Source organism: Meles meles, chromosome 13, assembly GCF_922984935.1.
Source record: "Meles meles chromosome 13, mMelMel3.1 paternal haplotype, whole genome shotgun sequence".
NCBI classification, from domain to species: Eukaryota; Metazoa; Chordata; class Mammalia; order Carnivora; family Mustelidae; genus Meles; species Meles meles.
This window is the reverse complement of record NC_060078.1, coordinates 73,375,930-73,390,628: the sequence shown is the minus strand read 5'-3', so window position 1 is coordinate 73,390,628 and position 14,699 is coordinate 73,375,930. Positions and strand designations below refer to the sequence as shown.

Below are 14,699 nucleotides of genomic sequence, written 5' to 3'. Positions count from 1 at the left end.
GACCGGTGGTAAAACCTCCCAGGTTCGCCCAAATCCAATAGGCAAAATCCAAAAAGCTGAGAAGAGCATAACGCTACAGAGCCCTGGACAGACCACAGCTCGGATTCACTAGGCAGTTGCTTTCTTCTGTCTTCTTTGTGTGGAAGTAAATTTGGACGAATATGTGTCAAGGTCACAATAGAATTGCTGTACAGTAAGTACTGCCCATGAACGTCTGTAATCAGGGCAGTCTGCTTTTCCAAAATGCAATGTAAAAATGCAGGTTCCTCTGCTCAGGTAACCTTCCTTCCTGTGTCTTGTCCTGCCCGCAAATGTAAGATGTGTAGATTGAAGCTGGGGAAGGGCTGTTTCAGGAACTCCCGCAGCGGTTTCCCCTCACTAAGGTCCAATTTACGCTGCGGAAGAGACCCGTACGCTAATAAACTAGGTATTGACAAGCGTGATAGATACAGCTCGGTACTTAGTGAGTGCTGGAGAGCGAAGTTGATTGCATTTTACAGTCTGTGTATTTCTCTGTTTATTGCTTGTATTCTGACATTAAGCAAACAGGTTCCTAATATAGCAAATCTCTCTAATCGGTAAAGCAAGGGAGAAAAGAACCAGAAGCATCGTTAATTATGACCATTTGGCTGCAGCCTGGACAGTCTGTTGCTATTGGATTGGGCAACTTCCTCTGGTTTTATTTTCTGGAGGTAGAGCAGAAACAGGCTCCCCTTATGCGTGGAGGAGAGTGGAGAAATGTTCCATGCCCTGCTGGCTGACCACTGCCTGAAAGCCCGAGATGAAGCCCCGACTTCTCTGCAGAAACCGAGTCCTGGGGCAGCAAAGGCCAGACTCTGCATCGGAGCACTTTTAAGCCTCCCAATTCCATAAACAGCAAGCGTGCTGCACCGAAGCCTGCCTTGTCCCTGAGGCTCCAGGAGAGCCTGCTGTGGGCAGAGCTCCTGTGTCTGTGCCGTGGCCTGGGGCAGGGGGAGGGCACTGGATGGAGGGCTCCCGGCAGGGGTGTGTCTGTGCCTTCTGAACAGGAAGCCTCCTGGCACCAGGGCTGACTTTCCAAATGCTGATCACTGGGGTAAAAAGCAGGAGCGTCATCAGTCTGACTCCAGGTAACAGAGGTTAACAGCATCTAATGCATTTATTAACCCTCTGGTGCCAGGGACTGGCAAGGTCTGGCCTTACAATTACAATGCGGTGGAAATTCTATTGCCCGACGTGCCTGGACTAGCGGATCACCGCCAGGGACAGTTTTACGACATTGCTGAAGGGACAAATCTTAGGAGGTGCCTGAATACCAGTTCTCTAGTTTTCCAAAATGACAGCAGGGCTGCTCGGCTGGAAACGGGCTTCACCAGTCCCTTTCATCTCCCCGTCCTCGAGTTGAAAGCCTTGTGGTCCCATGGTTTGCAGGTGACGTTTCCCCTCCACTCAGAGTCAGGTGGTTTCCCCAGTAACCACAGGACTATGAATTAGCTGCTAGGAAACACTCTTTCCTCAAAGAGATTAAAGGATTCATTCTTCAGCATGTCATACCAGTGGTTAAAATGGACTTTTAGAAAAATGAAATGCACTGTCTTCTTTATCCTTCTCTCTCTCTGTCTCTCTCTTTTCTTCAGGAGAGGTCATATTTTAAAGCTGCACTGTAAGGTCTGGGGTCTAGATAGGTCCGGGCTGGCCACGCTCTGTGCTGGGTCCCTGTGACTCCCGTTAATGAGCAAGACTGCTGGGCCCGCAGACAGGACCTTGAGCTGGCTCTCCCATTACTCCACACTTTGTTTTCTGGGGTGAGAGCTCAGCAGTAAGAAGTGCGCTTCTAGTTTCTTACAAGGTCTCAGAAGTTTTTTAACTATTTTTTTTTTTTACTTTCCTGGGACCATCCCCATTTTTATGACCTGCGAGATGATGTTTCAAGCGTGTAAGTACACTTCACAGTAGCCGAAGGTGGGGCCCCCTTGTAATTCTGTTTGCATTTATCCTACCTGATTAGCAAGACAGCGATAGCTTGATGATGTGGCCGAAAATGCTCGGGATAAAAGCCCTTCAAATGTGGAAATAACAGGTTGCTGAGGCTTCTAAGATGAGCTCTAAGAGCCAGATTTCCTTAGTGGACTCTGGATCTGCATAGGACGTTTCTGACCCTCAGGGTCACCGGAGGGATTCCGACTGCATACAGGACTCAAAAGCATGCGACCGGCTAGACATACACGGGTCTAAAATCCCAGGCTCTGCCCCTCCGTGTGCAGCTGACAACCCGTAGAGGCCCCAGATGCCCGGTACGGCCGCGATCCCCCATACCCGGTGCTAGCCAGTCTCAGCAGCAGACCCACGGTCCTCGTCTTGTCATACGCACAGCAGGTTTGCTGGGAAAAATCTCCTGTCTGCCCCGTGTTGTGATTCTGTTACCCAGAAGCCACCTGCTATTCCCATAACTGGTAACATTTGCCCGTCACCTTCTCATCAGACTGCCAAACCTCACTGTGGTCCCTGCAGAGTTCAGGTGGAATTCCAGGGCCTTCCGTTCTGCCTCAGCAGTGCTGGCAGTTTCTACCCACGCCTCGCATTGGGACGCTGTGTTAACACACTGTGTAAGCAGGGCATTTAAAGGCTACTGTGCATGCAAAGCTGAGCCTTTGGAGTGCTAAGGGCTTTGGTGGTTTGGGAAGGTGCTTAACAGGAGAGGAAGCATTTTCTCAGGGCCTCTGTAGGGCCCCGGCGCACATTATTACCTTTGCTCTCTGCAGGTTATCCAGTTATGCCGACAAGAATGGTCCTCCAGGCAAGACGAGCTTAGAGATGCTGCCTCTAGTTTTAGTGAAGCCGATGGGGCTACAGGGAGACAAGACCTCGGGTTGACCATTTCCTTTAGGTAGATACCAAGACGCCTGCCTTGCAGGGGAAAGAGCTCAGAGACGTCCCAGACTTGGAGCTGGTTTAAATGTATTTTCCTGTGTGGAAGGCAAGAGCCCACACGCCTGTAAAGCACTAAGCAGTGTGAACCCTCAGTGACCAGTGAGGGTCAGAAATCTACGTCTGCAGACCTAGAGTGTACTTCAGACAATCTGTCAGGACAGAAGACTTCTTATCCATTGGTAGATGGATAATTTGTAGATTTATAATTTATAATTATTTAATATTGATGGGCATTGAACAAGTATTCAGCACATTCCTAAAGTGACTGAGTATCGCTGGTGAGTATCCTCGGATTGTGAGTAAAAACCTACATTCCGGTGCTATCATACAGAACAAAGGAGGAAAGAGGGCTCTCCGACCCTTAGAACTCAGAGGCCTGTGGTTTACAACACGGAGGCATAGTTTAGCTGTGATCACAAGCACAGAAACAACTTGAAGGCATAATGTTTCTCAGACTAGAAGTCTGGCTGCTTTCTCTGCACATTTTAGTGAGCTTCTTAGTTATGCAAAGGCCCACAGCAAGGGTTTATGTCTTTTGTAGATTATGGCCTAGCAAAGGAAAAAGAGAATGGGATGTTTTAAGGCTATTTTGGTATCTGGGCACAATTCCAATCTTGAACAGAAGTAAAACATGTAAAGTTCTGTACATTATTCTCTGCAGGTAACAATGCGAGGGACCAGATTTGCTATTACTATAGATTAAAAGGAGGCTTTTGGGAAGAGACTCCTCTTCCCATTCCTCCTTTGATCCTCTTACACGTAACATTTTGTGACCTTTGAACAGCCTGGGGATGCTTCACATTGTCTTACTCTCGATGCCTTTTTAAAGGTTTCTATTTCATATTCACAGCTGGCATATGCAAATATAGGTAAAGATTATGATGCCTCCCAAGTAGCATTATGGTCAATAAATTACTCCTTGGGTGAACATGCCATCAGCAGCCTAGCGTGTCTCCAGTGAGTTCCAGAAGTCTTCCTATAGCCGGCAGCCTGCCCACTGCCGTTCACGCAGAGCCGGGTGCCCAGACACTCCTTAAGGTGTGATGGTTGACCAACATCATCCTGTTGGCACCTAAGCTCTCTGTCTTTGGTGCCAACAGACTCCTGTTTTGGGAGAAGGAGCTCATGGGGCAGGGCGGGGGCTCTTCATGTTGATTTGGGGGCAGGTGGAGCATGAAGAACCAAGCGTGCCAAGATGGCCTGGGAGAAATGCTGTAATGGAGGAAAGAGCACATTTCTAAAACTTTCAGGAGTTTTAGAGACCTGGTCTGTATCCTGACTCTACCAGTAAATTGCTGTGTGACCTTGGAGAAGTCACTTAATTTCACTGCACTCTGTTTTCCTTTACAAAAGGGCGATATTGGGTCAGCGGTTCTTACTCTAATTGTCTGAGTGATGGAAACTCTTCTTTAACTCAGTTCTCTGGTAGAAGCTCAGTGGGGACTAGTTCCAGTGTGAGGAGTTGGGGAGCTCACAGCCTTCACAGCTCAGCCCCCTGCCACTGCCCTGGAAGCAATTTTATCATTACTGGGTTGGGACCCGTAACACCCTGTACAGCTCCTCCAGGGGGATCCGTCAGTTAGAGACCCTGCCCTGTGCCCCAACTCTCAAGCGAGGGGGATCCGTCAGTTAGAGTCCCTGCCCTGTGCCCCAACTCTCAAGCGAGGGGGATCCGTCAGTTAGGGTCCCTGCCCTGTGCCCCAACTCTCAAGCGAGGGTGATCCGTCAGTTAGGGTCCCTGCCCTGTGCCCCAACTCTCAAGCCTTGAGTGGTTTACTCAACTAGAGGTCAGCCCCATGAGCCCAGTGACTACATCCTTTGGCTCCGATCAACTGATGCCCAGCACTGGAAAATAGCTCCGTGCTTGTTGACTGAAGCAAAAATAAAACAAATGAACAAACGAGCTTTGGGAAGACCTATCTCTATATGACCAATGAACGCCAATTTTTATTGTGACATTTTTACGTCAAAGGCACATCCCTAGGATGAACATTCATAGGTATAGATGAGTTCTGAATGTGAATGACTTCAAAGCTTTGTCTTGGGGTGCCTGGTTGGCTCCATTGGTTAAGTGTCTGACTCTTGATTTTGGCTCAGGTCATGATTTCAAGGTCATGAGATCGAGGGCCCTGTCGGGCTCTGTGCTGGGCGTGGATCTCACTTAAAATCCTCTTTCTCCCTCTGCCTCTGTCCCTCGCCCATGCTCTCAACCCCCTCCCCTCCCCTCTTTAAAAAAACAAAAGCAAAAACAAAACTTTGTTTTTAGTAACCTAGTCTTGTGCTGCCCCTGCTAGCCACCAGCCACAGGTGGCTACTGAGCCTTTGAAATGGGGCAGGTCTGAAATAAGATGGGCAATGTCAAACACCAGATTTTGAAGACTTAGTAAAGTATCTCATTAATAACTTTTTATATTGATTACATGTTGAAAAGATAATATATTGGGTTAAATAAAATATGCCATCACAATTATCTTCACCTTTATCTCTTATGTGGTTACTAGAAAATTTAAGATTATATATGGGCTCATAATTGTGGCTCACGTATTTCTGTCCATGGCCCTGCCCTAGACAACTGATTAGTGGATCGTCGGTAACCATTATTCCATATGAAATGTGAGTGATTTTATGTGTGAATGTGTTTGTCTTTCCCAGGCCCAGAAGCTGAAATCCAATATGTCGGGCAGTACACACCTCTGTCTTTCTGATGTAAGTTATGTTTCTCTCTGGGTCTCCCTGCATTTCTAGACATAGAACATTGGGTCTTTGGTAAGTTGGAAAGGTTCAAGGACAATGAGGTTTCAGGTCTAGGAAAAAGATCTAAGGCACCCTCCATGCCCCTCTGCCCTTTGAGCCAAGTGAGGTCTTTGGATCCCAGTGCACAAAGTTCCAACTATGTGTGGGACCCAGTATCCTCATCCCAGAGCTAGAGTCGGCACAAATACCATTGTTCCAATGCCAGAGATGATGTGACCACAGTCTTGTAGAATGAGCCCTCACAGAGAAGACACTCAGAAACTCTCACTGCTTACCAGAGGTCCTCTGTCTACAGTTCCTTTGACCTCCGCAGCAACCCAGAGGTTATCTAGGGCAGGCCACATTCCCCTCCCCATTGTACAGAGGAGATGAATGCTGCTGTCACATGCCAGTCATTGTGGTGGGATGCGACATTATGGGACTGAGTGGATGCTGTGGTGGGGACGGAGGCATCCACCTTAGGGAAGGAGAGCTGTGCCAACTGGGAGTCTGAAAGCCAGGGTTCTGGTGTGGGCTGTCCCAGTGATGTGCGGGGCAGGCGTCTTCATCTAGAAAATCTGGGGTTGAAAGGACAAATGGAGAGAAAAGCTGTAGACTGTCCTGCCCATCTCAGTGCGATTTGTGGCCCAGCTCCACGTGAACTGACACTTGTCTGGACCAGTTTTCTAAGATGATTTTTCCTGCCCTTCCTCCAGGATGGGGAGGGACAGTGAGCTTCCTCCTCAGTCAGTACCAGGAGGAGCATTCCACGTTCCCCTAGCTACAGGGAGATCCAGAAGGAGGAGGGAAGGAAGACGCAAAGCTGTCCCACAAATGGATTTCAGTAAAATCCATAGTGGAGGAGCAAGTAGCAGGCGTTGGCCAGTTTATCATAAACTCTATAAGTCTGTATATCCAGTTCTCACCCAGATTCATGATTCTTTCCGTAAAACTACAAGTCAGGGAATTGAAGTCTCCGTGGTCTTGTCTTAGGTCAGCTTGGGTGAGTGCTACAGCTAGGTAGAGTTGGAGGTGGGAGAGAGAAAGAGTGTGACTAAAATATACTGGGATGGGAGAAATACATGCAGTGGGTGACAATGAAAATATTCTCTCTTACAGCGTGATTACGAAAAGAATGGTCTTGCTGGTCCTTCCAGCCACATAACCACAAAATCAATGGCTGCTCCTCCAAGCTGCGGTCTGAGCCCACTGCTGGTTCTGGTGGTCACCACCCTGTCCACCTTATTATCTTTATCTTGGGCAGAAACATCGTAGCTGCATTTAAACAACAGTATGGACGTGTAAAAAGACAAAAACCAAGCTATCTGTTTCCTGTCCTCTTGTGTATCGGAAATTCCAGTTTTAGGAGCCCAGTTGAGATACTGAGAAAACAGTTTCATCCAACTGGAACTTTTTCTTTTGTTTCTTCTACTTCTTCTTTTTTTTTTTTTTCTTTTGTTTTTGTTTTTGTTTTTTGTTTTTATGAAATCTTCTTGTGATCCTTAGGGCTTCTGTGGGCTACCCAATACAGTGCTACATTCCATACTGAAAAAGCTTTGGGGCCTGCTGTGTTGTTGAGGGGCAGTGCGTGAATTTGGCTGTAAAACCAACTGGGCCCATGTTTGACCTGATGATGATAGGGATGATTTTAATAATTTAATTCTGGCCTTTCCTAGCAAGAGAAGGATTTAGTATTTGTAAAAAATCGTCCGTATCTCCTGTAATGGCTTTGGTTTCTGATGACATCACTTTAGCCTGCCATGGGCGGGTGCAAGCTTATTTTGTCACAAAGCAAAGATTCTCATCCAGAGGATCTTGAGGGACTTCATGCAAACGAGCTTGCGCCAGTGTTCCCCTTTCTATATGTACTGGCATTTTCCACAGTTTGTGTACTGTGAAGAGTTCTGCGCTCTCCTACCAAACAAAAGACACCTATCTCATCCAGATGTAGTCTCTGTCTTCTAGTCAAATAGAAGGGCAAGCGTAAGGGCAACTTCACAGTACCTTGATCACTGAATGACCTAAGCCTTACCTGAGGGAGAAGCCCTTTCACTAACAAGAGGCAAATATAGCTGACATGTCATTCTAATACTCTTCACATGTATGAGGTTATATGTAGAAAAAAGTTTTACTACTAAATGATTTCAACTATTGGCTTTCTATATTTTGAAAGTAATGATATTGTCTTCATTTTTTTACTGAGGATTTAACACAAAATACAGAGCTCGTTTTCCTCTCCTAAATAGTGGTAGCTCCAATATTAACTTCACGAAGACAGCTTTTCAGAAGCAGACCCTGAGGAGCCTTGTGCTTTAGCAGAAAGCTCTGCATCACGTAACTGTGGACAGGCAGGAGGAAACAGAGCAGCCAAGTGTTGTCTTTTGTCATTTCTCGAAACACAAGCTTGCATATCTGTGAGGAAACTGGCGGCCCCTTGTAAATGCTCTGCAGTGGCCGACGGCATGTGTGCCGGTTGACATAATCCAGGACCTCGGCTTCCATGTTACTTGACACAGGCCGGTTTGACTGGGCTGGGGGACAGGAATGTGCCGCCCTCTCTTCTGAAGCTGATCCATGCTGGGGTACGCAGTTGTTTTCCTAAGGGTTGTACTCTCAGCGGTGATGACCTGGCTACTGTTTAGAGGGATTTAGTCCGAAGGTCATCAGGAGTCAACCCGTGTCTTGTTATGCGTCCTCCATGACAGACTGGGACTGACCGTGTGGAAAGAAAGGCTTGTGGATCAAGAAGACCAGAAATAGGTGTGTAGAGATGAATTGGCCGGCAAAAGATTCGCGGACCAGAACAAGACTCTGGAAACAAGGCATGTGGCTTGTTCACCGCACATCACCTTCCATCATTCCCCATCCTGAAACGAGTAGACCTTGAAGTGCGCTTGTGAAGTCTGGTTGATGGTGACATTCAGAATCTACAGTGATGGAGCGCTAGGAGCCATGCTTCTCCAACACTGAGTAGAGAAGAGGAGTATCCACCCGACTGGAGTGCTGGGAGCATTACTTCTCCCCACATCAGTAGAGGGGCTGGAGGAGGAACCCAAGGTGCACAGTTCATACTGATCCCCTTTGCCCGCTGATGTTTGCCTTGTAAGAATTAATCAAATCACTGGGGTGGGAAATCTACTCAATCCAAGATAAAAGCATAGTCTTTTAGCTCTATTGGTGTTTGAAGTACATTTATATCCAAATGTTAATAAACATAAATGTATAATACTAAGTTCCGTGTTTCTTCAGTTTAAAATGTTTCCAAGGAAAATTCATCAAACAGATTCGATTAGTGAAAGGTTCCATAAAGACTTACTTTGAATAAACACGTTAAATGTGTCGGAACATTTGGAATTCCGGTCCTCTATGAAAGCCTATCTCTTACAGAGCATATTTTGTTTTAATTAAGGTATCTCTGTGTATCTACACTAGACTAATTGCATATGGGTCTGATTCTATGTGATCTACTATAGAAAGCTATTGATTCCTTCTGTGGTAAGCAGCGGTTGTAATTAGCTTCAGATGACCGAAGAGGAAATAGGAGTTATCAGAGCTAACAAGGGTAGCCTTCAGTGAAGAACACGGGGATGTGCAACCCATAAATTAAATTTGGGAAAGCCTCATCGATCACCAACAAAGATCTCATTTTTCTTCTCAGATAGAAGCATATTAGAGTTACCAAATTCTAAACTTGAAAATAAATTGCTGATGAAATAAACAGGGGAAAGGATGTTCAATGACAACACGTTAGAGAGATTCTTACAGATTCATGCCAAGCAGGTGTTTCTGCCATTCAGCGTGATTCCCAGTTGAACACAGTGGACCCGAAACACCATCATCCCTTGCCTTGGGACTAACGCAGGCAAGTGACTTAAATCTTTGACTTCCTTGTGCGGCAATACTGACATTAAAAAGCATTACTTCCTGTCCCTCAGTCCCTGCATTTGGGGTCTCACCAGATGCAAGGGCCATCTGCTGAGGTTTGGGCCTCTTGCAGAAAGCGCCTCATTGTAGCTGATTCTGACAACACAGAAATGGTAACTTAGGTCCACGTAGAACATGGTCAAGACTTGACCTGCTGCTTATTGCGAGAATGGGAAAAAAGGGACCTGCTGCCAAACTGATTGGAAGCACATTCATTCCACGTTGGTGTTGAGTATCTTTAACCACGATCTGTTTGAATAGAGCACATGAGGGAAGAAGTGCACAATACAGAGAAGGATTCGGAACGCCCCTTCCATGTTTATTTTCCCACATCAGATTTTTTTCAAGCCCCTAGGGTCTGAGTTAAGAGTTACACAGATTATTTTTTTATTAAGTATAGTGAACTGTATCCAGACTCTCATAAGAGTGTGGTTTTCATAAAAGAAAAAAAATATGCATTTAACAATTCTTTATCTTATAGTAAAAAATGTCTTGGAAGCAATCTTTGAGTTCATCAAATACGGGACAGGGTTTCCCCAGAGCTGCTGTGGCCTTGAATTTGGTCTCTGTGAAGACTGTTGGTATCGTCCATATGCTCCGAGGATGGGTCCTCTCCAACGGCATCCTGTCGCCTGCTTGTCCCTTTGTACTCCATCTAAATTGACACTCCCAAACACTCCATCTGCTGAACTGGGAAGGGAGGAAAGGGGAAGCATTTTTGAGTCAGTGTTAAGTGCTTATTGGGAAAAGAGATGTAAAAGCATTGGGAGTTTGTATAATTAGCAAATTCTTTTCTTAGAATCTAGCAAAAATGTTTTTCTGTTGTTACTATTTACAGAATAGTGGCCTTGGAGGAGCTATTGTTTGGAAAATAGTTTTCATTCATGCAGTCCGACATGCGTGACTTATTTGAGTCAATAAACTGTAGACCAGAAAAGGGCTGCTTAAATGAACTCACATTTTCTATTTCCCTTTCAACGCTGTTCTTGACCTCCTGGATTCGTATCCCTGTGATCTTTGTTGCTTCTGTTCTTTGGTTAAGCAAATGAGACTATGGGAGACCAACATTTTCGAGAAAGACCAAAAAGCAATGGCAGCAGATGGGCGTGACTTACCAAGGGGCTGGGAACAGGGAGGACAGAAGGAACCATCTGCCCCGAACTCAGGAAGTTGGGAGACATGAAGCAAAATCAAGGCGCAGCAGGAGGCCAGGTGCCATGGGTGTAAGGGTTGTGCGGTCCACTGGTGTTCCTTTCCGATCCATATAGGAACTTCGTCCTCACAAGAATAGCCGGAGTCCCTTGAATTAGACAGCCGTGTCTTTGTGGAAAGCAAGCCAGAGCTGATATCTGGACGACATGGGAAGATACTTCTTTTTAGAAATTCTAAAACTGTAAAACAACCGAGGATTCATTCGGAAACCCTTAGCAGCTTCGTTTTCCTCTTATCCCTAAGAGAGGCATCTCATGTACATATCTGACACTTCCTGATTGACCCAACTCTTCTTCTCGAGTGACCATTTGTTCTGAGTCTCTTGTCTAGAATTCTCCTTGAGGACTCTACATCAGAACATGTTCTCCCGGCAGAGGCTTTCAATCTGTGGTTTTGCCGCTGCCTCCATTCTGGGCTGTGCCTGTCTGGGGGGCCATTTCATTTCACAAGGGGAGTTGTCTTGAGATGATGGGCTGACTCTGACCTCTTGCACATCGATTATGGGTGTCCCAGTGCCCATTCCTGTTCTTTATCACTTAACTGTTGAATAGGGTCCCTCCCGGTCGATTTTTCATCCGAATCATTCTAAATGTAGTCTTGCCCAGATTCATTCTTCTGCCAGACGCCCATTGTACATAGAACCCTGGCTTTTTGAACCCACGCTTCTTTCAGGAGTCAAGCAATCTGAGGGTGATGTTAATCCCCCAAGCAGGAAACTCCTCCATCCAGTCCTCCCCTCTTCTGAGCTTCCTCTCCTTAGCTGTGGAATGGTCTTGTCTGCTCATCCTCACCAGGCATCCCTTTGTTGCTCCCAGTGCTCTCTCCCTCCCCCCTCCCGGAGACAGCCTGGGGTGGTTCCCCGGGAAGCATCACCTGCGCTTCTGAGTGCTCTGAGATCCAGCCCAGAGGGGTGGGGAGGCGCCCAAATCCTGTTTCAATAAACCGCCTGCAGAGAACCGCAGCCCCGTTACCAGCCATTGAGGTCCTCACCCCTTGAGGTCTCCAGGCTCATCTGACCGGCGCAGCTGCGACTTGGGCTGTCTGCCCCTCGCAGGTGCCAGTATCAGCGTCTTGTCTACCTGCCATCAAGAGTTTATTTTTGCTCCCGGGCAGCTGCCAAAACCAGCACCAGCGTCAATAAAAGGTTTTCTCGGATTTTCTTCTCTTCATCCCAGCCTGGGTTTTCTTACCATTCCCCACTTCCATTTCATAAAGAATACCAAGATTCTGGCCAGAGACCGTCAGCCCCTTCTTCCATCTGAACGTCTCTTCCCGGAGCTCCCCCCAGATTGCCCTGAGAAGAAGCATGCCTCACGGTAGGTACTTAAACAACATTGGGTGAATGAAAAATTTGGGGGCGTCGAAAGGCTTCATTCTGTAACACGGTAGCAAGAACTGGTCCGCCGGCCTTGTCTCGCCAGCGCTGAGCTCTCGGACATGACAGCCAAAGCTACTGAGGCTGACCTGGAAGGAAGTGTCGAACACAATATTTAGAATCAAAGCAGCTTTAAATCTGCTGACCGTGTTTCCTGCTGAGAGACGAAAAATTAGCGTTTGTCCCCAGGACGAGCTGAGCAGGACCAGCCAGTCCCAGAAAGGACAGGACCCCAAATGCGGTGAACTGATTCCATGGGAAATTAGCCCGCGGGTCTGCTGATATTTCAATCTGCGTCAAGTGCAGGATGCTGGCTGGAAAGGTGGACCTCTCCACCAAGCCCGGACCAAGCCCGGTCCTGTGCCAGCATCCTGAGAAGCAAAGAGGTGGTCTTCAGATCAGCGCATCTATGGACCATCTGCTCTAGTACAGTGAACCCTCCTTTAGGACCGAAACTCCTCCACGAGTAACTTGAGAGGACAAGGCCGTCTGACAGCGGCCTGCGGAATTACCCATCTTTTCTGGATGGCAGAATCCTTCACTTTAACGTCCTTCAGAGAACCTAAATACTCCTTGTAAGTCGTACAAGAAGCCACCTTCCAGACTCGGTCCTTAAGAAGTAGCAAGCAACCGGCACAGCTCAAGCAACATGGAGAAGGGGGGCAGACTGCCACAGGGTACCAAGTGGGGTCAGCCTTGGAGGCCTCAGGGCGCCGTGAGCACAGCCAGGTGGCCATGTCCGTGGCCCTGGCCCAGCTGTCAGGCCCCAGCCGCAGTGCAGGTGGGAACAGGAGACATCAGAGCTGCTCTAGCGCAGGAAAGCAGGTAGAGCAGTGTTCCTTCAAACAGCAAAACTTTGAAAGTACGCAAAGACCCTTGGTGGCAGCAAAGAAAACTCAGATTACAAGACTAGAGTAAAGTCGGATAAAGAATTGGAACACCCAGGCGATGCCGTGGGTAGAAGAAACGCAAGTCTCTTTTGAGTGGATAAAGGTCTGTCACCTGTCACGGGGGCCCGGCAGGACATCTGACACACACGGCTCCATCACAAAAGCTCCCTTCCTCTCTCCGTGTCACAACTTCCCCAGGGCTGCGGGATCCGCTATTATCTTCCTGGTATGCAGAGCGTGCTTGATCTGGAATCTGCCTTTTTATTTTTTAGCTTTAGCCGAAAGCATTTCTGAAATGTGGGAAAGAGAGAGAATGGGAACTGGAGAACCCACTCACGGATGTCCGTGCCTTATGTGGCTGCGGTCTTCTCGTAATGAGACTTTTCTAGATTCAGAAATAGCTGATTGTCCTCAGAGGGTTGAAGAAATGGTTTCAGAAGTGTGAAATCCAGGGCCTTATATTTCTTCTAATTATCTCTCTTTTCTCTCTCTTTCTCCCCCAAGGGAGGAGGGGGAATGCTTTTCACCACAGAGTTTTCTTTAAAGAGTTTTCTGTTCTCCTGTGCGCTATCCCTTAGATATTGAAATTATTTTCTCTTGTTTAATCCGCCTCCCGTGGAGAAGCTGTGTGAGATTCGGGGTGTGGGCTTTCAAGTTTATTCTTTTAGATGGTGTTGCATTTTTACTCCTAACCACAGGGTATGTCTCAGCTTCTGTTCCTTCTGTTTCGTGTAGGTTAGCCAGCCATGAGGATTTTGGTTTTTAGGATGGTTTTAGACTTCTGTCAGACACCCAGCCTCATCAGAGCTGGGGTGAGGGCTGTAGTGAGCTTCACAAAAGCCTCCCTTTAGGAGAGGATCCAGATGAGTGACTTCCCTCCTGGTCTCCATTTGCCATCCTGTGTTTCCTGAGTTTCCCACTTGTACCAGACAACACGCGTGTCTCATCGCCATGTGTCTCTGCTTTCCTGCGGCACCTGTGCGTTCTCTGGGGCCATCCCCACACAGCTTCCTCATACCGCTGTCTGCAGTGTCCTTTGCCACCAATACCCATGGAACAACACCTACATAGAGAAGTACAAGTTTTGCTCTTTGGACTTTGGAAATGGTTTTGTGATGTTTGGATTTTCTGTTAACATATTGCTTGAGCACTACAGAATGTACGTATGTAATCTGTTCAGGGGTCCTCCACCCCAGGATACCCTAATAAACATTGTTTTCTTTTTTTAAAAAAACAAAACTATAGTGATAGTGTCTTTTTCTTTTACCTGAACTCATTGGAAAATGATCTTGAAGTCTGCAGATGCTTGGAGATTCCCAGTATCAAGATACGGGGGCTTTCTGACAGCAGAGGAGATAAGATTCCGGAGGACCAAATGTGGTTGATGCTTCTAGATACTTCTAGATGATTCTTTGTCTTGGAGGTAGGAAGGGATCGTCTGGTCCTGTCCGTTGTGGGATGTTTACAACCCTGGCCCCGTCCCACTAGATGACAGTAGCAACCCCCCCACCCAAGATGCTGTCAGCCCCCTGGGAGGGGGCTAGCAAAACCACCCTGACTGAGAGCCACTGGTTTAACCCAACCGAATAGCTCCCATATGCATGCCAAAAGGAACCAGGGTTTGCGGAGGGCCAGACCAGATGTTTATATCATGT

General features: G+C 47.2%; 1 protein-coding gene across 4 annotated transcripts in view; it reads left to right on the top strand.

Moving 5' to 3' along the window:
• The window catches only part of GFRA1 (GDNF family receptor alpha 1), a 210,783-nt gene extending 196,516 nt beyond the window's left edge, over positions 1-14,267 (top strand). For all 4 annotated transcript variants that reach the window (XM_046027298.1, XM_046027296.1, XM_046027299.1 and 1 more), the window contains 2 exons: positions 5,563-5,616; positions 6,763-14,267. In XM_046027298.1, coding sequence (XP_045883254.1) covers positions 5,563-5,616; positions 6,763-6,918 — 210 coding nt within the window. In that variant the 3' untranslated portion in view covers positions 6,919-14,267. The remainder of the gene's footprint in view (positions 1-5,562; positions 5,617-6,762) is intronic.
• Positions 14,268-14,699: the final 432 nt, after the last annotated feature.